General features: G+C 50.6%; 1 protein-coding gene across 1 annotated transcript; it reads right to left on the reverse strand.

Moving 5' to 3' along the window:
- Positions 1–3,130: 3,130 nt before the first annotated feature.
- On the reverse strand, positions 3,131–18,543 carry Dnmt3l (DNA methyltransferase 3 like). The gene is made up of 12 exons (XM_052164251.1): positions 18,426–18,543; positions 17,932–18,021; positions 17,630–17,674; positions 16,522–16,601; positions 16,326–16,438; positions 15,203–15,374; positions 13,286–13,373; positions 12,296–12,390; positions 10,362–10,437; positions 9,668–9,804; positions 7,166–7,251; positions 3,131–3,536 (listed from the first exon to the last, which is right to left on the reverse strand). The coding sequence occupies exons 1-12, from the start codon at positions 18,541–18,543 to the stop codon at positions 3,374–3,376; spliced, it is 1,263 nt and encodes a 420-aa protein (XP_052020211.1). The 3' UTR covers positions 3,131–3,373.
- Positions 18,544–22,239: the final 3,696 nt, after the last annotated feature.

Below are 22,239 nucleotides of genomic sequence, written 5' to 3' on the forward strand. Positions count from 1 at the left end.
GAGGGAGTGGCCCCGCGGGGGGAAGAAAGGAAGGAGAAGACAGACGGGCTCCGTCAGGTCCAGCTCTCCCATCACCCAGCTTCGAAGGCTTGGCGAGGGCTAAAGTTGAACACAGGAGGAAGTTTCCATTTTCTCTTCCAAAGCCAACCAGACTTGGCGATCCCAAGCCTCCTGCTCTCTGGCACTCACTCTGGGAGAGGCCTACGGGTTCATAGGTGCGGAGTCTGTGTTTAAGCTAAGGACTGGCTCCTCACCCCAATCCATGTCCCCCACCCTCGCCCTACCTGCCAGTGAATTGCGGAGGCCAGGGGACGGCAGGCAGGCCGGTGGATCTCTTGAGTCTGAGGCCAGCCTGATCTACATACAGAGTGAGTTCTAGGACAGCTAGGGCTACACGGAGAAACGGAGGTGGAGGAGGAGGAGGAGGAGGAGGTGGAGGAGGAGGAGGAGGAGGAGGAGGAGGAGGAGGAGGAAGAGGAGGAGGAGGAAGAGGAGGAAGAGGAGGAGGAGGAAGAGGAGGAGAAAAAGAAAAAGAAAAAGAAACAGAAAAAGAAAAAAAGAAAAGGGAGGGAGAAAGCAAATAAATCTCTGGCTCTTGGCTATCAACCTCAGGGAGCAGGCCAGAGCAAACACAGGAGAACAGAAAAGACAAGTGGAGGTGCTGCCCAGAGCTGCCAAGGGAAGCAGCCTGGGAGGGGAGGTTTGGAGCCCCCCCTCCCCTGCAGGGAGAGGGGCTATCTTCTTTGCTAGGAAAAACAGAAGTTATCAGACCTTGACCCCTAGGCTCTGGCAGAGATAATCCAGGAGTGAACCCTGAGTCTTGCTGGGCACCACACAAAGAGTTGGTGGCCTCACTTGCCCTCCCCTCATCTCCCCATTAGGTTGGCAGCACCTGAGGACTCAGCAGAAGCCTGTTTGGAAATCACCTTGGCACCAATGGGCACATGGATCCGATGGGGTAGCACCATGTCCTATGTCCCCACTCCCCTGGCCACGGACTCCCCATCTCCATTCCACTCCACCCCACCCCCAACCATAATTTTATGGTTGAGAATTACCAAAACATGAGGAACTGTATTAAAGGGTTGCAGTGGTCCAGAGGTTTGAGAAACACTGCTGTAAGAGACGAAGTATTCATCATGAGTTAATGCGCTGGGCGGCGGTGGTGCACGCCTGTAATCCCAGTACTTGGGAGGCAGAGGCAGGCGGATTTCTGAGTTCGAGGCCAGCCTGGTCTACAGAGTGAGTTCCAGGACAGCCAGGACTACACAGAGAAACCCTGTCTGGAAAAAACCAAATACAAAAAACCAAGAGAGAGAGAGAGAGAGAGAGAGAGAGAGAGGGAGGGAGGAGTGGATGGGACTGCCAGGAACACATGGAGAGAGAGGGGGGAGGAGAATGGGGAGAGAAGGGACAAAGTAAGAATGAGGGACAAGCAGCCCCATTTATATGAGTCAGGCATAACTGCCTGTTGCCAGGTAACTGTGGGGCGGAGCCTGGAAGGAACTCTAACAGGATCGCTCCAGACTGGCCTCTCGGTTCCAGTCCTCCCTGCCTCTGGTCTCCCTAGTGCTGGGGTCACAGGTATACACCACCTCGCCCTGCTTGCGCAGTATTTCAAGGCAAACCACAGGATGGCAGCATCCTGGACAGCATCTGTGTGGGAAGGCCGATGGTCAGATGTAAGAACCAGTAGGGATTACATTCCTGCAGACTTGGGGCTCTAAGGTTTCCAAGTGTGACGAAACAAAATGTGGAGCTTCTAACGGATGCTTCTAGCAGGGCACCTTGGCCTTCATACACCTTGATGGTTTCTTGCTTTTGTTTGTTTTAAGAAAGCGGGGGAGGGAGGGCGGAGGGGGGAGAAGAAAAGCGGGGGATGGGGGTGGGAGGTGGGGGTGGTGGTGCTGGTGGTAGTAGTGATATATTTAATCCCAGCATTTGAGAGGCAGAGGCAGGCAGATCTGATTTTGAGGCCAGCCTGGTCTACAGAGTTCAGGGCTACACAGAGAATCCCTATTTGGGAGGAGTCCCAGCATTTGAAAGCTCAAGGACAGTCTGGTCTAAAGGGTGAGTTCTAGAATAGCCAGAGAAGTTGGAGGAGGGAAGGAGGGAGGGAGACGGAGAGGGAGGGAGGGAGGGAGGGAGAGAGAGAGAGAGAGAGAGAGAGAGAGAGAGAGAGAGAGAGAGAGAGAGCACATTAATGGATGGGAACACGTAATGTCACATTGTAGCCTGGGATGGGAGCAGCTGCCACCCCTTGCAGAGATCTGGCCACCTCTCTGGTCGGTGGTGGCATGGGCTCACGCTTGCTGCTTCTGCTGCCTCATCAGGCCAACAGGGTGGGTAGACCCTGGCCTAAGCAGGGTTCCCGATTCCCATTCCATGCCACACATGCCACAAACACATGAGGAGATCAGATGACTCACAGGAGTGGGTTCTAAGAACCCAACTCACGTCATCCGGCTTGAGAACATGTGTACACTGAGCCACCATACTGGCCCCAGATTGCTTGAGACTGAGATATCCTTATCTACTGACCTCTCATACTCGAGGGTCCAACCTTAGCCCAGCTTCCTTTCACAGAGCCCAGAGCCAACATGACCCCAGTGGGTCCTGAGCCCCAGCTATGATGCCCAGGCAGTGTGAGTCTCTTTAATGGCTGGGGTCTAGATCTGAGCTGTGTATGGGTGTGCACGCATGGGTGTGCACGCATGGGTGTTGGGGGGTGGGGAGGTTATGGTTAATCAGGATTCATTATATACTTCAAAACCACACTTCCCAATGGATTTAGCTTCATTGGAACATGACAAGGGCTGACAAGGGCTGTTGGGAACCCACTCCTGTAAGCTCCCATTGTGTTAGGACAACCCAACAGGCACATGGGCTGCTCCCTAGGCTTATGATTAGGCAACGGGGCAATGGTTTGGGGTGTTTTGTGTAGCAACAGGGAGGGTGAGTGAGTTCAAACATCAAAGCAAATAGCAGGTGGCAGGAATTCAGGGTCTATGGGAATGTCACCACATGACATACAGAAGGAAAGGTCTCAAAGGTCTCAGTCTCACACACCACGCCAGAACACTACCAGTAACAATCCTATGATATATTTGAAAAACTTCACAAACAGGTACACACAGTTTTGGAGACGCCTGGCACGTCATCCCACAGGGATTTTGACCACAGCCATGGGGACCTCCCACCCCCCACAGCGAGCTGCACAGAGGTGGCATCTTCATCTTGGGAAATCCAGCAGGAAAGAAACCCAAAGGCCAGCCAGCAAATGGGAGAAAAAGGTTCCTGAAGAGGAAAAAGGTCATAGGAAGAAGGACTGCCATTGTTCTAGGAAAGACTTTCATCGTATGGTGATTCATTTCTAAAGAGGAAGTGAGCTCTGAGAGAAATACTTGAAGTACTCTCTCAGGGGGAGAAGACAGTTCTTCACCAGGGGGTCAACTTTCGGGGCGGCCAGCTTGCTTCTGGTTCGGACGTGGCCTTGCAGAGACTCTTCTTCCTTTGGTGACAGGGCCTCGTGCTTGCTACAGAGGGAAGAATCATCTGTTACAAATGCAGCATTGCAGAAACAAATAAAACAACAATGAATAAATAAATAAATCAGCCGGGCAGTGGTGGCGCACTCCTTTAATCCCAGCACTTGGGAGGCAGAGGCAGGAAGATTTCTGAGTTCGTGGCCAGCCTGGTCTACAGAGTGAGTTCCAGGATAGCCAGGGCTACACAGAGAAACCCTGTCTCGAAAAAGAAAACAAAAAAAAGAAAGGAAGGAAGGAAGGAAGGAAGGAAGGAAGGAAGAAAGAAAGAAAGAAAGAAAAGAAAAGAAAAAGAAAGAAATGAAGAAAGGAAGAAAAAAGAAAGAAAGAAAAGAAAGGAAGGAAGGAAAAAAGAGAAAGAAAGGCAGCATTGGATGGGGTGCCAGGGGGATGATAGTTGGGGGAGGACACAGAGCCTTGAGCTCCCCACAAGGTGAAGGGGTTACCTGTGGTCTGTGGGGACCCTCAGGAGGACCTGACAGGGTCTCCACATCTTGAAGCAGAGAAAAAAGCATGGCCCTGCCTCCTTCCTGCCTCTGGACGGATTAGGGAACAGGCAGCGTACCCAAAGCCTGAACCTCTAATATGGCTTCCTACACCCCTTCTCTTTCAAGATGATGCTATCTCATTGTGTGCCTCTGGCTCGTCTCGAACCACTGAGATCCACCTTCTTCTGCTGGGATTTAAAAGCAAATGCTTGTGTGCTACCACACCCCAGGTGAGATTTTCAATTTTTTTTTCAAGACAGGGTTTCTCTGTGTAGCCCAGGCTGTCCTGGAACTCTCTGTAGACCAGGCTGGCCTCAAACTCAGAAATCTGCCTGCTTCTGCCTCCCAAATACTGGGATTAAAGGCGTGCGCCACCACCGCTCGGGTGCCCAGGAGATTTTCAACCTTTGATCCAGTCCAGTTGGTGTAAGGAGAGAGAGCCTAGAAGCTCCAGGAAGGAATGTGGGCCGTCCCAGGCAGTGACCCACACAGAGTAAGGGTAAAGGTCAGTGAGCTAGCCCGGCAGGACTACCAATGGAAGGAGCGGGACATCAACCTGCCCGCAAAATCTTCAACCCCAAATTTGTCCTGCTTACAAGATGCACAGGCACAAAGAATGAGCAGAGACGGAGAGAACGGGCACCCAGTGACTGCCACAACCTGAGACCCATGCCATGGGAGACACTCTGTTATGCTTGCAGACAGCAGCCTAGCATTAACTGTATCCCAAGAGACTTCATCCAGCAGTGGATGGAAACACATGCAGAGACCCACAGCCAAACATCAGGCGGAGCTCAGGGAGTCTTGTGGAACAGAGGGGAATAGAACCGAGCAAACCAGAAGGGTCAAGGACACCACAAGAAGGCCTAGAGAGTCAACTCACCTGGGCCCATGGGGCTCACAGAGACTGAGTCACTAACCAAAGAGCATGCAGGGGCTGAACCTTGCCCCTCTCCCAGCCCCCATTTGTAGCAGATGTGCAGTTTGGTCTTTACATAGGTCCCTGAACAATTGTAGCAGGAGCCATCTCTGACTCTGTTGCCAGCCATTAGACCCCCTTCCCCTACCTGGACTGCCTGGTTAGGTCTCAGTGGAAGAGGATGTACTTAATCCTGTTGGGATTACATGTCCCAAGGTGGGGTAGTATCCAAGCGGGGTTTGCCCCTTCTCTGAGAGAAGGGGAGTGGGTAATGGGTGGTGGTGGTAGTGGGGATTTGCAAGGGTAGAACCAGGAGGAAGGCTTCTATTGGGATATAATGTGAATTTTAAAAAAAATATGAGAAAACAAATCAGTGAGACCCTGCAAGGGCGCACTGTTTCCAGGAGGCCTGACACAACAAACTCCGCACACACTAAGTGCTCCAGTTCTTAGAATTTGTAAGCTTCATCCTGGAGTCCCTTAGCTTTGACGATGTGATACCTAGCATCCCCTTTCTGTACGCCCAGCCCCTGGTGGGGTTAAGGACCATCTCTTGGGGGGGGGCAGACAAAATGGCATGTCAGAATACGCCATCGACCACTTCCCCACAGTCCATCCTGCCTTCGTGTGCACCCATCCCCCACCGGAGGACAGTGGTTGTTTGGAGGCAGATATTGCACGAGTGCCCACGACCCTGGCAAGATGATTCCTGCTTCCATGGGCAATGTCCTTCACCACACTGTGAAGTCACCCTGAAAGCAAACAACCTTCAGTTTCCTCCAGGAGCCAGGTGACCTAAGTATTAGGTGAAGGTGCACACGGCCCTCAGCTTCCTTTGGAGGAAGCAGGTACCAGGGCTCAGTGGTTAAGAGCACTGACTGCTCTTCCAGAGGTCTGAGTTCAAATCCCAGCAACCACATGGTGGCTCACAACCATCCGTAATGAGATCAGATGCCCTCTTCTGGTGTGTCTGAAAACAGCTACAGTGTACTTACATATAATAAATAAATAAGCCTTTAAAAAAAAAAAAAAGAGCACTGGCTGCTCTTCCAGAGGTCCTGAGTTCAATTCCCAGCAACCATACGGTGGTTCACAACCATCCGTAATGAGATCAGATGCCCTCTTCTGGTGTGTCTGAAGACAGCTACTGTGTATTTACATATAATAAATAAATTTTTAAAACAGAAACAACAACAAGAAAAAAAAACACAAAACCACAACAGCAACAACAATAACAAAAACCAATGAAAGAAGGAAAGAAGAAGCTATCTCTACAAGCTCCAAACCTGGGCAGCTTTCCATGGTGGGCAGCTCAGAAGAAGAGCAGAGCAGTCACATGTACTAGGATTGGCTGCACCGTGATGATTGATTCTAAAGCGTATTTGTCATGGATGGCCTGTGTTAGACACGCCTGACAGGCTCACAGTTAGCAGGAGTGGAGCCTGGCTCCTTTTGCAGTTGGCTGAGCTCACACGCTGTCCCTTCCCTCTCCTGCTCTGTCCTATCCCACAGTATCTATCAGGAGGGACTGCAGACAGGAGATAACACCTCAGAAGCTTCCAAGAAGAATGTTTGGGAAAACCGTAGCCCCTCCACTCTACCTTGGCCCAAGTCCTGAAGCATCCGTGAAGGAACGTGGTGGTACCTGACGGACAAGAGTGGCCAGGAGCCAGGAGAATGCTGGGATGGAAGGGGTGGGTGGGAAGTTTCCAGAAACTCAGTGTAGGGCAGGAAAGGACACGACTTAGCAGTTTCAGAAGATAGAGTTCAAACTGGCTCGATCCACCCGTGCACGTCTGTAAGCAAGTGGGTGTCTGTGCGCGGGTGTGTGAATGCGTTAGGGAGCTGAGTCACCGTATATGAATGGTCATGAGCCTGAATGTTCACGGGGCAGGGCCTTCAGAAGGCTGGGGTAGGTAACTGGCCCGCACAGTTTGAGAACGAGCCCTTAGGCCCATGGCTAGGAGTCTGGACTTTCTTCTGAAAATGAGAGAGTTCTTGACCAGTCCTGAGGCAAGATCAGGAGGTAGTGGGTGTCCCTCAGTCCACAAGGAGACCCTGAGAACCACTGTGTTCAGCATCATGGTAGACAAGGGATTTCTCAGGCACAGTCAGGTGGAGCACTTGGGTCTGTGCACGCCAGGCTCTACCAGAAAGCACAGTTTCCTCTGCCTCTGAATCTTCAATATCCACCCCCTACCCTGAGGAGATACCTCTTCAGCCCTGGAATGTTGCTCCACACCCGCACAGCGTTCTGGAGGACTCTGCTACGGACATCCCGGAGGGTCACAGCCTCTGTCTGTGGGAGAAGAGGTCAGCATGATACAAATGCAATCTCCTCCCATGGGACACACATTGTCAACAGGCCGTCTAGGCTGGCCATGCTTGCATGGTCTTCATTTTTTTTTTAAGATTTATTTATTATATATGTAAGTACACTGTAGTCATCTTCAGACATCCCAGAAAGGGGCACCAGATCTCATTACGGATGGTTGTGAGCCACCATGTAGTTGTTGGGATTTGAACTCAGAACCTTCAGAAGAGCAGTCAGTGCTCTTAACTGCTGAGCCATCTCTCTAGCCCTTTCATTTTTTTTTCCCCCTTAAATAACTACAAAGAAGGAAAATCTGGAGATCACTTTGATCAACTCTATAAAATTACCTTTTCAGATGTCACTGAAATGAGTTATATTCTAGGATAATGTAACTTTCCAAAACTCTGAAATGTCAGAAAATCTTTGGTCAATGGTGGCTCATGCCTTTAATCCGAGCACTCAGAAAGCAGAACCAGGCAGATCTCTCTCCAGCCTGGTCTACAGGGTGAGTTACGAAATAGCCAGGACTACACAGAGAAACCCTGTCTTAGAAAAAAATAAAAAACAAAAAACAATAATAACAACAAAAAGACAAAATATAGGCTTCAAGAGATTTCTCTCTCTCTCTCTCTCTCTCTCTCTCTCTCTCTCTCTCTCTCTCTCTCTCTCTCTCTCTCTCTCTCTGTGTGTGTGTGTGTGTGTGTGTGTGTGTGTGTGTGAGAGAGACAAGATGTCACCATGTAGCCCCGACTGGCCTGGCACTGACTACACAGACCACATTGGCCTCAGATTCACAAAGATCCACCTGCCTCTGCTCGGATTAAAATCGAAAACACGTGCCACTATGCCCAGCTCACAGATTTTTTTTTTAAGCTTCACCAAGCAATACAATTTTGTAGAATTCTTTCACCCTGTAAAATATTTTCATGAACCAGATTCAACAAAGAAACAAAAACTTGACAAAGATCCTGAAAAAAACAAAACAAAACCACAGACCAACCTCCTTTTACCCTTGTCAATTCAACAATTCCAGCTTTAAAAGTGTTAAAAAGAATACCACACTTGGGGGGAGGGGGGCGGGGCGGGGCGGGGCTGGAGAGATGGCTCAGTGCCACACTTGGGGGGAGGGGTACGGGGCGGGGCGGGGCGGGGCTGGAGAGATGGCTCAGTGGTTAAGAGTACTGACTGCTCTTCCAGAGGTCCTGAGTTCAATTCCCAGCAACCACATGGTGGCTCACAACCATCTGTGTTGGGCTCTGATGCCCTTTTCTGAGGTGTTTGAAGAAAGTGGCAGTGTACTCATATAAAACAAACAAATAAATAAATCTTTAAAAAAAAATAGCACACTGGGGGCTGGAGAGATGGCTCAGTGGTTATGAGCACTGGCTGCTCTTCCAAAGGACCTGGGTTCTATTCCTGGAACTCACCTGGCAGCTCACAACTGTCTGTAATGCCAGCTCCAAGGGATCAGATACTCTTATAGCAATGCACATAAAATAAAATTAAATTAAAAAAATAATAGCACACCAAGGAGAAGTGGGTTTCCCTGGGAATGCAAAGACAGTTTATTCCTAGCAGATATATATCCCTTTAATGAATATATATATCCATAAATGGCTATGTCCACTAATAGATATGGCATGGCAGCATGCACGTTTAGCCCCAGCAGTTCAGGCAGAGGCTTTCATTCCTGACTGATTTTTTTTACTATGAGGTACCCACGGATATTCTCTGGTGCCTATGGGTCCCCACTTCCTCTACAACCACAGGAGGTCAAGCTCCCCAACCTTGGTTGTATGTCCTTGTCAGAGCTGAGGGGCATGACAGACTTCCTCCAGAGCCTCCCTGTCTCTCTCTCACGTCCTGCATCTAACTGTGGGTCGTACCTTCCCGCTCCACAGCTCTCCTCCACGCGGGGCCCAGTCAGCACTGGAGGAAACTGACCGCTGGACCCAGGTGGCGGCACTGAGGGCCAGCGTTCACATGAAAGGGAGGAACATAATGTTGAAGTGTGAGTGTATGGAGTGAGCGTGCGCGCGCGCGCGTGTGTGTGTGTGTGTGTGTGTGTGTGTGTGTGTGTGTGGTGTGGTGTGGTGTGTGGGACGTGTGTGGTGTGAGCAGACATGCTCCTATGTGCAGGGATGAGAGGTGCAGAGAAGGAGGGGACATTGTTGATCTGGGTGGGTGTGACTTGTACACTGTACATTGTACAGTGGTGTCCCGGGTGGGGGGGGGGGGGTTGTCCTTAAAGGCTGTGTGTCCCTGTAGGGACCAGTGCATGCCCTGAAACTCCACAATCTGTGTCTCAGGTGCCCAATGTCCTCCTTGTAGCCCTGCACACATCAGGGCAGCAGAGGCCTCCGGAGTGAGAGTCCCAGCCCCGGATATAGGCCCTACCCACCTGAAGGAAGCGGACGGTTGTCATTTGGTCATCCTCAGTCAGCAGCAGATTGTCCATAAATATCCAGAAGAAGGGCTGACTCTCTTGGCGAGGCCGGGCATACTGGAGGATCCGGTGGAATTGGAACATGTACCAGCCTGCCAAGGAACAGGGAGAGACCGGTTCAGATGGGGAGGGCCAGGACAGCCTCCGTGAATGCTGGGTACCTCTGCTCTCTCTTTATGGAGATGGGAAATCCAATATCCACCTCAGTCTAGAACTCATCCAACAGCACACTGAGCATGTGCAAGTTCATCTGGCAGTTAAGAGCCCAGGGAAGGGACTGGAGAGGTGGCTCAGCGGTTAAGAGCACTGACTACTTTTCCAGAGGTCCTGAGTTCAATTCCCAGCACCCACATGGTGGCTCACAACCATCTGTAATGGGATCTGATGCCCTCTTCTGGTGTGTATGAAGATAGCAACAGTGTACTCACATAAATAAAATATATAAATCTAAAAAAAAAAAAAAAAACCAGGGAAGCTATTTTTAAAATGCAGAGTGTGTGTGTGTGTGTGTGATTTCTGCCCCGTCTGAAGGCTGAGATGGTCTAAGGGGATGGGGATGCAGGAGAGAGGACAGACCAGAGGTGACAGGGTTGAAAACAAGATTCTCAAGTGACCAGAGATGAAAACAGTCCCATTTCTTGAAACTCACCAGGACAGCGGTCACAAGAGCCACCTAGGGGCTGGGTCGAGCCATATAGCAGGTCAAAGGGGCCCCATTTCTCCACCTAGGAAACACGCATAGTTGGCTGAAAGCCAAGTGCTCCCCCACTGGTGACCAGACCAGCATCAAGGCCTCTATACCCAATCATCCCCCCAGGGACGTGCCTTGTGGGTGACCCAGACAGACTCCCCACTTGAGCCTTGGGGCCCACATAGGCAGCGACACTCAGACAGCACTGACTCTCAGGACAAGCCCTACAGTGGTAGCCTGACAGCACTTCATATCTGAGATTCTTTCTCGGATAACTGTTGCTCTTTAGGGAGCGCATAAACTCATTTAGCCTAAGGGATTCCCACATCCTTCTGGGAAATCACTGGCCCAGGAGCCGAGCAGCTGGGAGCAGACAGCAGGGTGGACGCTGTGTGGTGGCCATAAACAATCCCCACTTAGATGAGATGGGGTCACTTCCTGGGCACGTGGGAGAATGAAAGAACCAACTTCAAGTGCAGACAAGCAAGGAGCCTTCTGTTTGTACAAGTAACCCAGGGGCCAGAGCTTCAGTAATGGCTCCTCTAGTCCTGGACCTTCCTCTCCCACTCCCCCTCTCCCTCTCCCTATCGGTTTTTCACAGGTCTTTTCTTTTTTCTTTGTAGCCCTGTCTCGCTCTATAGATCAGGCTGGCCTAGAGCTCACAGATCCGCCTGCCTCTGCCTTCTGAGTCATGGGATTAAAGGCGTGCGCTACCACTGCTTGGCTAGCCCTGGACATTCTCTTAAGAAAGTTCCTGGGGAGCCAGGCGGTGATGGTGCACACCTGTAATCCCAGCACTCTGGGAGGCAGAGGCAGGGGATTTCTGAGTTCAAGGCCAGCCTGGTCTACAGAGTGAGTTCCAGGCCAGCCACGGCTATACCGAGAAACCCTGTCTGGGGGAGGGGGGGGAAACAAATCCAAAAAAAAAAAAAAAGAAGAAGAAGAAAGAAAGAAAGTTCCTGGGGACTGGTGAGATGGCTCAGTGGTTAAGAGCACCGACTGTTCTTCCAAAGGTCCTGAGTTCAAAAAATCCCAGCAACCACATGGTGGCTCACAGCCACCTATAATGAGATCTGATGCCCTCTTCTGGTGTGTCTGAAGACAACTACAGTGTATTTAGATATAACAATAAATAAATCTTTAAAAAAAGAAAAGAAAACGTTCCTAAGATGTCCAAAGTGTTCCCTAGTATAGAGTAAGCCCCCAACTTCCTTGGACCCCTCATTTCTCTCAGAGTAATGGACTGCCACCCCATTGGCTCTTATACTCCTTCTCTGTGCACCAATCTCTTTACCTGATATCTGATGTGCACCCAGTGTCCTACAGAGCAGTGACTGGCTGGGGGTCGAGCCAGAAGTGGGCAGGATTCTGGGTTAAAGACCAACACCCCAATTGTCTGTATAACTAGGCCCCTGCCTACATGCCCACAGGAGGAGAGGAAGGGTCCCCACCACAGGATCAAGACAGCACCGGATCAGTGTTTGGAAGATGTTTTTGGACAACTGCCTTCAGTTCAGCTCAAGACTTGCAACCATGAGAGGGTGGGGTGGGGTTGAGCCCCCTCCGCCCAATCACATCCCTATCAGAGGCCGCAGAAACCAGCCACGTGGATTTCAAGATGTTTGGCTGCTTGTCCTGATCAGGGCTGAGGGCTAGGCAAAGGCCATAGAAGCATTCCAATCATTCCCACCTCCCACTGTGAGGCATGGCTGGCTCCAGGACCCCATGCTGGCTTGGTGACCTCCAGCCCTATGCTGCACCCTGCAGGCTCTACCCTGCCCCTCCAGGGCCCCCTCCCTCCCTTTTTGCCCCTTCCCCTAAGCCCCGTAGCACATCTCCAGTAGCACATCAAGAACCTGGGCAACCAACCCTCCCACTCTGCCTCGACTCACATCTCTCCTCACGACATTTGTGACATCTTCCACGTACTTCAGCGTTCCTCCCTCAGAATGTGAACCACTTTCCAAAAAGCCCAAGCTCTTTAGTTCTGCGGGGAGGGGGGTGGGAAAAGACAGACAACATGGATACAGCAGATGTGGGCTCTGTCCCCAGAGTGGGGATTTATGACAGTAATTTCCCAGCCAAGGACTAGTAGTAGCTTGGATGTTTCAGCAACAGAGCCCAAGGGCAAACTTCCAGAGCAGTACTTGATGAAAGTGAAGTAATTTGTTGCAAAACCGAGCCATGCTCGTGCCGGCTTGCTTTGACGATCAGCCAGGCTGGGGACCCACAGAGCAGGTGCGGTACCCTCAGACTTGGAGAATGAGAGCTTGGTCAAGTGGAGGAGCCCTTGCTAGGTGTCCTTAAAGCATAGTGATACAATTACATAGGGCACTTGTGACACATTGTGGGGTCATCGCTGAACACTCGGCTGGTATCCAAAGTGCGATATGATTTAGCCAGAGATCAGAGCACCTTCGGAGTCTCTGTGCTTGCTGGGCACAGAGCGGGATCAGAGCAGTCTGAGGGACAGCATCCCAGGAGAAGTGGTGGCCAGGTTGGGGGGTCTGGGGGAGCGTAAGTATGAGAGAGGCGGAGCTACCTCCTCACCTGAAGTAGTTCCCATCCACCCTGGCAGGCTTGCTCCTCCCTATCCCTGCCTCCTCCTCTTGGCGAGCTGGGTCCCTATCTTGGTCCCACTTCCCCAGCCCTTTTCGCCTTCTCTTGCTTAGGCACACAGTTGGGAGATTTTTTTTTTTCCTGGTAGTTGCATGCGTTCCTGGGATACTCTGTTCTCTCAGCTCAAGGAGTCTGAGGAGGAGGTGTTTCTACCATTAATCTCAGATGCCCAGAGATATACTAACACCGGGCAGAGGACACCGGAACACTCTGGGGTCCTCCTATCCCTTCTGGAGAGCCATTTTTGATGTGACTCTACTCACCTTTATCAATATTCCCAAAAAGGCTCAGCACCCGTATTGGCTGTCTCTTCCATGCAGACACTGTCTTGTATATCTCCACAGGACTTGTCTGGAAAGAAAGGAAGCAGAGGAAAAAGGGAGAGAGAGAAAGACAAGAGGATATATGCTGGTTACCCAGTGAGCGCTGTTATAGTTAAGCGACCCCCGAGACAGTCTTCCCCTGGATGCTCAGGACTCAACCGAGAGCCATCTGGGACTCACTTGCCAAGGCCTGGCTGGCCTTGTTGTGACCAGCGCTGTCCATCCCTCCCTGGAAGCCAAGTTCACCCACTCCCCGAGTCTAGAGCAATTGCCTGGACCCCGACATATCTACAAAAGGAGGCAAGGTTTCTCTGAAGTTAAAAGATAAAGGATTCCCCTCAGAGGACAACTCTGGAGGTCTCCCGTAGCCCAGGAGTCTGAAAGCCAGGTAACACCAGGGCTGGTAGCCTCTGAGGCTTCAGGGAACCATCCCAGGCCTCTCCCAGCAGCTGGGCTCAGCACACGGTGACTCTTTTTGGCACTGTGTTACCCAAGCTCGCGTCGCTAGCTACATGGTCTTTTCCTGTGCATCTCAAGCTCCCCCAAACTCCATCTCTCACAAGGGTATCCTCCATTTTATACAGTGTCCACAGCAATTCAACCACTCTCTAGCTCTCAAGCTCAGTTAGGGTGACACCTTAGAGACCCCCCACTTCCAAATCAGGATGTGTTTGAAGGCTTATGATCTTGGCTGACATCTAGGGAAGGGGAAGATTTCCGTTCTTCTCTCAGGAGGTTGTCTTCTGTACCTTTGAGTGGTTTGCAAGCCGGGCGGTGGTGGCGCAAGCCTGTAATCCCAGCACTCTGGGAGACAGAGGCAGGAGGATTTCTGAGTTCGAGGCCAGCCTGGTCTACAGAGTAAGCTCCAGGCCAGCCAGGGCTATACAGAGAAACCCTGTCTTGAAAAAACCAAATCCAAAAAACCAAAAAAAAAAAAAGAAAGAAAAAGAAAAAAAAAAGAGTGGTTTGCCACCTCTGGGCTTCACCCAGGGGACTGCAGTCATGGCTGCACACAAGGGGATGTTGTGTTGGTTAAACATTTAAGTCAGCACGATGAGCTTGTGTCTATGGAGAGGGAGATCCTGTCCTACTTGTGACCAGGAAGGCTTTTAGGAAAGCTTTTAGGAAAGATTAATGACTAAGGATGTAATTCAGTTGGTAATGCGTTTGTGGAGCCGGGGCAGTGGGGGCAGCGGTGGTGGTGGCACAGGCCTTTATCCCTAGCACTTGGGGAGGCAGAGACAGGTGGATCTCTGTGAGTTCAAAGCCAGCCTGGTCTACAAAGCTAGTTGCAGGACAGCCAGGGCTATAGAAACCCTGTCTTGAAGAACTGCAAAGAAAAAAACTTAAAAAAGCTTGTGTGGAACCCACGGCTTTGGGTTCAGTCCCTATAAATATGGTGCTTGTAGTCCTAGCTCTTGGTAGAAGCAGAGGGTCAGAAGCTCAAAGTCATCCTTGGCTACATAGTGAGTTTGTGGTCAGCCTGGGCTACCTGAGATCCTGTCACTAAAAAAATCAGTGAACTGGGCTGCAGAGATGGCTCAGCGGTTAAGAGCACTGACTGCTCTTTAAAGGTCCTGAGTTCAAATCCCAGCAACCACGTGGTGGCTCACAACCATCCTTAGAGAGATCCGATGCCCTCTTTTGGAGTGTCTGAAGACAGCTACAGTGTACTTAGATATACATCTTTAAAAAAGAAAAAGAAAAGAAAAAAAATCAGTGACACCTGCTCTCCAATAGGAAAATACCGAGGTGCACTAAGACAAAGCCTCAGCCCCATCCAGTGATGGGCACACATGACTGTTAGCCTGCAGCTGGTGGCAGACCCAGCCCCTCCCCCACTCCGGTGGTCCTTACCCCCTCTCGATCTTGGAAGACCTTCAGCTGGTGTCGCCACCTCTTGCGTCGCTGCAGCAGTCCGCTCCGAGAGAAAGGCAAACACAGGAAGCAAACCCAGCAGGCCATGGCGTTGATCCGCTCTGAGGTCCCGGGACCCACCAGGATATCCACACACTCAAAACAGTAGCATCTAGAGTCAAATGGAAAAACCAAGGTGACCCAAGTCGTCATACCGCCACCACTGGGGGAAGGCAGCCAGGACAGCACGTTGATCTGGAGGGAACTATCTGTTTCTCTCTCTGGCTTTCCTCTTAGCGCTGGGTGGGTGGGGCTGGCTACAGGCTGGGGAAGAGGCTCAGCAACAGAAGATGTGAGGTGGGTGTGCTAGCCATGGCGGACTTCAAAAACTTTTAGTTGGGCTGGAGAGATGGCTCAGTAGCTAAGAGCACTGACTGCTCTTCCAGAGGTCCTGAGTGCAAATCCCAGCAACCACATGGTGGTTCACAACCATCTGTAATGGGATCCGATGCCCTCTACTGGTGTGTCTGAAGAGAGCAATGGTGTACTTATATACATAAAATAAATAAATCTTTTTTTAAAATCCTTTAGTCTTTCCACAACTCGGAAGGCTATACACACATTTTTAATGATTCTGAGAAAGGAGCAGTGGCTGGGAAGGGGACAGTTAGAAGTCAGGGCTGTATAGAGGAAGACATCCAAATTGATAGGGCAGGGGACCACCATGGATGGAGCTCAGGACCATGACTTAACAACTGAGTGTGAGCCTGGAAGTGGTGGCGCACACCTTTAGTCCCAGTATTGGGAGGCAGAGGCAGGAGGATTTCTGAGTTCAAGGTCAGCCTGGTCTACTGAGTGAGTTCCAGGACAGCCAGGGCTACACAGAGAAACCCTGTCTCGAACACCCTCCCCCCCCCCCTGAAAAAAAAGAACAACTGAGGGTATATGAGCTGCCTGTGCCCTGGATCTCACCCTATTGTGTAAGGACAGAGGGAATGGCCGTGAGTTGGCCTTTGTGCTTATGAGAAGAGATACCCCAGACGCACTGCCTTCACAGCCAGCCTCCAATGCTTGGAGCAGTGGTTCTTTTGGGGGAGCATTAGGAAGTCGGGCCCTGCCTCACCTGGTACAGTCGGGGCTCTCGCAGATGAACAGGGTACCCCCTGAGGAGCAAATGGTGCAGTAGCTCTGGTGTCCATCCTCATCATACAGGAAGAGGGTCTCCAGGAACTTGTCCTGAGCAGGGAGCAAAGGCTGTGTGTGTGATCTCCCTCTAGAGTTCCACGTCAGGACAGTCTCAGTACCTCCCCGCCGCTTACCTTACACAGGGCACATATTCCCCCCTCAAACAAGGGGTGCTGAGCGTACACCTGGAGAGTTCCACAGCCGAGGCAGATGTCTAGAGAGAACGCAGAAGGAAAAGCAGAGAGGAGGCTTAGCAGAAGCGACCTGAAGACCCTGAAGACCCTGAGGGAGACGCGGCAGACCCAGCAGGGTCATAGACCGGAAGACCAAATGGGGAAACAAGTGCAAAAGAAGTGCAGACCACTTCCAAATCCCAGGTGGCATTTTACATGGTGGGGTTAAAATACCCACAGAAGGGCTGGAGAGACTGCTCTTCTGAAGGTCCTGAGTTCACCACCGTAACGAGATCTGTCACCCTCTTCTGGTGTGCCTGAAGACAGCTACAGAATACTTACATATGTACTAATAAATAAATCTTAAAAAAAAAAAATAACCCATGGAAACCCAAGGACGCCCAAATCAGCCAATCGGGAGAAATCGATCAATGGCGTGGGTGCTCCGGAGTGCCCGTTAATGGATGCACACATTTTCCTCTTTGCTCTTGCTGACAAAGTCACGTGTATCTCAAGCTAGCTTCAACTTCACTTGGGGTGATCTGATTCTTATACCTCTACCTCCAGAATGCAGAGATTACAGAGTATGTCACCAAACCCAGTTTATAGGATACTGGGAACAGAATCCAGGGCTTCCGGTGAGATAATTGAACAAAGTGAACCATCTAGTCTTGATTAGATGGTAGTGTGGCTGATGTAAGCACAATTTGGGGAACATGGGGATTAGAGACAGTTTTTGTGTAGTCCTAGCTGTCCTGGAACTAGCTCTATAGAGCAGGCTGGTCTCAAATTCAGAGATCCTCCTGCCTCTGCCTCCTGAATTCTGGGATTCATATGTGAGCCATTGTGTTCAGCCCAGACATACAAAAAAAAAAAAAAAAAAATTACATGCCTTAAGCGAGTCTGGTGCTGGGGTGCGGGGTAGGGTGGTGTGGAGAGAGGACAGCTTGTGCATGGGTAACCAGGATTGTTCCCCACTTTCTGGGATGGGTAAATGAGGCAGAAGGCAAGTCTTTCTGGCCGGGCTGACAGCTATTTGTCTGGGTCACAGGTAAGTGTGCAAACTCACCTTCAATGTTCCGTCGGTTCACCTTGACTTCGTACCTGATGATCTCTGCAAGAGAAAAATAAGTAAGCAAGCCCTTCTCCTCTCTCCTGGCTCAACATGCACAGCGAACTGGTCTTCTGAGGTGACTGGGACACAAGGAATCTCTCTCTTCCACTGAGGCCGCCCGCCCACCAAATGCCGGCTCTAGGAGGGTGGGGGTGGGGGTGGGGTGTCATCCTGAATGATGCAGGAACATTCTATGCATGGCCTGACTCTACGGGCCATATCTAAGAGATAAATCTATTACTTGGGTAGGGTCTTACCTCTGCCTGTGGGGGGGGAGGAGAGGGACAGAGGCTCCTCAGAGTCTTCCAGTATCACATCCATGCTGTCTTCCTCCTTCAGGTCTGGGGCTGGAGATGGAGAGGCCGTCATTACAGGGAGACCTCAAAGGGACACAAGGTACATGCAGGAAAACAGCTACCAGTGGTCAATACAGGGGTCAGGGGAGCCACTAGAACTGCCCAGCCAAGCCATGGTGACATCTCTTCATTCACTAGAGATCAGGGGCTGCGACATCAGCTTTGAGGTACCTCTTAGGACAGGGTGTTCTATGAGGTCCCCTTCATTCAGTCAGTCCCAGACAACGTGTTTTCAGGTGGCCCTGCTTCCCCCCTGCCTCTGGCTGAATGAATGTCCAGGACCCATATTCCTGCTTCCTAGTGACAGTCCAGAACCCCTATGGACCGTATGGAGCAAGTGGAGGCAAAAGAGTAGAAAGGAGAGGGAAAGGAAGAGAAAGGCCTGAGGATCTCACAGGATTTCGGCCACTGCTCTTCCAGAGGACTGTCAGGGTCAGGGCTAGAGCTGTCCGAAGTCTCCAGGTTCAAGGTCTCACGGGCCTTAGGGCAAGAAGGTGTCTCCCGGGAACCCATTGCAAGAAGGATCTGTGTCCAAGGGATGGCGGGTTTATCAGCAGGGTCGTCAGAACCCTAAAACGCGAGGAGAGAGATTGAGAGGAGGGTGTGTCTGTTCTCTGAGGGCCTTGTAGGGAATTTGGGGGAGGAAGAGAAAGGGCGGGTTAAAAGGGGCCTTACGGTAGGTAGGAATGACGACGTAATGCCGGAGAGAGCCTATAAGGGCCTGGGATGGTGGGGTTGAGGGTGTGGGGGCAGGCACTCGGGGGCGGGTCTTAAGAAGCCCGGCACGTGAAGGGAGGAGCGGGGGTGGGGTGGATGGGGGTGGGGCCGAAGGGGTTTAGGAAGCCCTGTGAGTGGGAGAGGGATTTGGGAAAGGATGGAGGAGGGAGAGAGAGCTCAGAGGAGGGGTTATGGAGTTCTGTATGGCTTAGGACTGAAGTGGGGGTAAGGGGTGGGAGAAGGGAGGCTCTAGGCCTCACACATTGAGATTAGGGAGCTGGGAGGTAGGGTTCCTGATTGTGTGGAGGTGGGGGATGGGTAGTGCAAGGGAGCAAATGACAAAGGGTGGGGGAGGGGTAGGAGGAGAGCTTTGGATGGAGGCAAAATCGAGGTCAGAGTAGAACTTATAGGACCACAAAGGTACGGTTGTACCTGTGAGTAAGGTTGTACCCTTGGGTAACCGGAGGAAAGATCTGCCAACCTCTCGGGAAGTACTTAATCAATAATCCTTCCTATTCATGGCCAATAATCCCTTCCAGGGTCCCACAGTGGCTGGCCTAATCCACCGGCGGTTTTGATGGAGGGCCGAGTTGTGGGTAGACCCTGGGAGCATAGTTCCTCTGACTGGCAGGGCCGCTGACTAACACAAGGTTCGGTAAATCAGTGGAGCTTACTGTAAAAACTCCTCCGACTGCTCACCTGAGCCCAGAGTTCCAGGCCAGCGCCCGGGCCGCCAAGTCCGGTGGCGGGAAAAGCTAAAGAGAGCCTGGGCAGATTGCAGGAGACAGCCGGGTTCCTCGTCCATATCTCAGGGTTAAAGGAATAGGGACCCTGAGACATGGCGTTTGCCCAACTTTCTAGAGGACCCCCCCCCCACATCTCGCTGCACACCCGTGACCTGTATGAAGCTACACGCTTCAGTCACGTCCGCCTCGGCCTGCAGCTGAGGGTCGTGACCAGTTAAATCCCTCTCCCCTGGTTTTCTTCTCTCTCTCTCTCTCTCTCTCTCTCTCTCTCTCTCTCTCTCTCTCTCTCTCTCTCCCCTTTTGTTAAGATTTCACTCATCCTGGGCTGGAGTTCTCGCGGTAATCAAGACAGACTAGAGTTTCCCCTCTCCCCGCCCCACCTTGATAGTGATGGAGATTATTTAGAAATCAAGGGACCCAAGGGTGTGGCCCTAGGGACTGAAGACCTCTACCAATTGAGCTATAAATGTAGACTTCGGTTTATTTGTAACATTTGGATTGTTCCCATCCCCCACCCCACCCCTCACCTAATCTTTACCCCATGCCACACCCCGGAGACAAGGTTTCTTTGTGTAGCCTAGGCTATCCCGGAACTCATATTGGAGTCCCGACTGGCCCCTCAGAGATCTGCCTGCCTCTGCCTCTGATTCCGGAGTGTCGGCATTAAGAGTTTGCACCACAACTTCCGGGAGTCATTTGGGTCGGGTGGGGTTTTTTGTTTGTTTGTTTGTTTGTTTTAATGCCCTGCTAGAGGTTGGTGGCCCTCTTCCCTTGTCTCATTCTTACTGGTAGAAGGTTCTTTTTGTTAAAGATACTAATATGCTCATGCAAATGTTGGACTATTTTATTTTAATGCTTTTTTTTTTTTAATAAATTTGGGATTGGTCCCTTACTCACACTGGGCTGGGTAGCCTGGAATTCACAGAGATCCTGCCACCTTTGCTTCCTAGGGGCTGGAATTAAAGGTATGTCCTGCCACGCCCAGGCTGGTTTGTTTTTCAAGATTGAGCCTCGCTCGGTAGCCCAACCTGTCCCGTAACTCACTGTGTAGCCAGGCTGACCTTAAATTCAAAGGCAATCCTTGCTGGGCAGTGGTGGGGCTGGCCTATAATCTCAGCATTCTGGGAGGCAGAGGCAGGCCGATTTCTGAGTTGGAGGCCAGCCTGGTCTACAGAGTGAGTTCCAGGACAGCCAGGACTACACAGAGAAACCCTGTCTCAGAAAAAAAAGAACAAATCCAAAAACAAACAAACAAACAAACAAATTCGTGGCAATCCTGTCTCTGTCTACTGGGTTGTGGGATTACAGGTATAAGGTTCACACCCAATATCACTAATGCCTTTTAGTGTTTTGTTTGTTTGTTTGTTTTGATATTTTATGTGAAAACATTTTGTATTAAGACTTAAGACAGACCTATTGGGTTTTAAATTTTATTTTAAATTAAATAATTAAATTCTATTCATTTGAGTATCTATGTGTACATGTGCACTTGCCTGGCATGGTGTACATATTAGTCAAGTTTTGAAGAAGAAAAAAAAAACAAAACTAAAAAGCCCAGCAAGATGGCTCAGTGGGGCTGGGCAGTGGTGGCTCATGCCTTTAATCCCAGCACTTGGGAGGCAGAGGCAGGCAGATTTCTGAGTTCGAGGCCAGCCTGGTCTACAGAGTGAGTTCCAGGACAGCCAGGACTACACAGAGAAACCCTGTCTCGAAAAACAAAAACAAACAAACAAAAAAGATGGCTCGGTGGGGAAAGGTGCTTGCCTCTGTACCTGAGGATCTGAGTTCAGTCCATGGAACCCACTCCCACATGCTCCACATACACACTCCAAACACACACACATACACACTCCAAACACACACACACAAAACACACACACACTACATACATACACACTCCAAACACACACACACATACACACCCCAAACACACATACACTACACACATACAAACACATATACATGCTCCAAACACACACACACACTCCAAACACACATACTCCAAACACACACATGTACATTTCAAACACACATACCACACACATATACTCCAAACACACACACACACTCCAAACACATACACATACACTCCAAACACACATACTCCAAACACACACACACATACATTTCAAACACACATACCACACACATACACTCCAAACACACACACACACACACACACACACACCACACACATACACTCCAAACACACAGACACACTCCAAACACATACACATACACTCTAAACACACAGACTCCAAACACACCACACACACACATACACACGCACACTTTTAAAAATTCTGTGTTGAGGATGGAGCGATGGCTCAGCAGTTAAGAGCACTGACCCCTCTCACTGAGGGCCAGAGTTCAATGTTAATTTAACCATAACTCTTTAATTCGTCTAGGTTGAGGAACAGCTGAGGTTTTCAAGACCCTAAATCCAGGCAGTGACATGCCTTTCCATTTCTTCTTTTGTGAAAATGAGAGATCTGGTCAGATTCTGTGGTCCAGCTACTGGAAGCAGAAACAGGCCCACGGTTGGGGGCGAAGGAATCAAGACCGTCCTGGACTTCACTGTGGGATTCCATTTGAAACAACAGGACTTTGGCTACAGCTCAGCTAGAGAAGTCTGTCAGGCGTGCACAGTAGCCTTCACTCCGGAAGTCAGGGCAAGAGGATCAGAAGTTCAAGGCCATCCTTGGCTACCTAGTGATTTCCAGGCCAGCCTGGGCTATGAGACCCC

This window comes from Apodemus sylvaticus, chromosome 19, assembly GCF_947179515.1.
Source record: "Apodemus sylvaticus chromosome 19, mApoSyl1.1, whole genome shotgun sequence".
Taxonomy (NCBI): domain Eukaryota; kingdom Metazoa; phylum Chordata; class Mammalia; order Rodentia; family Muridae; genus Apodemus; species Apodemus sylvaticus.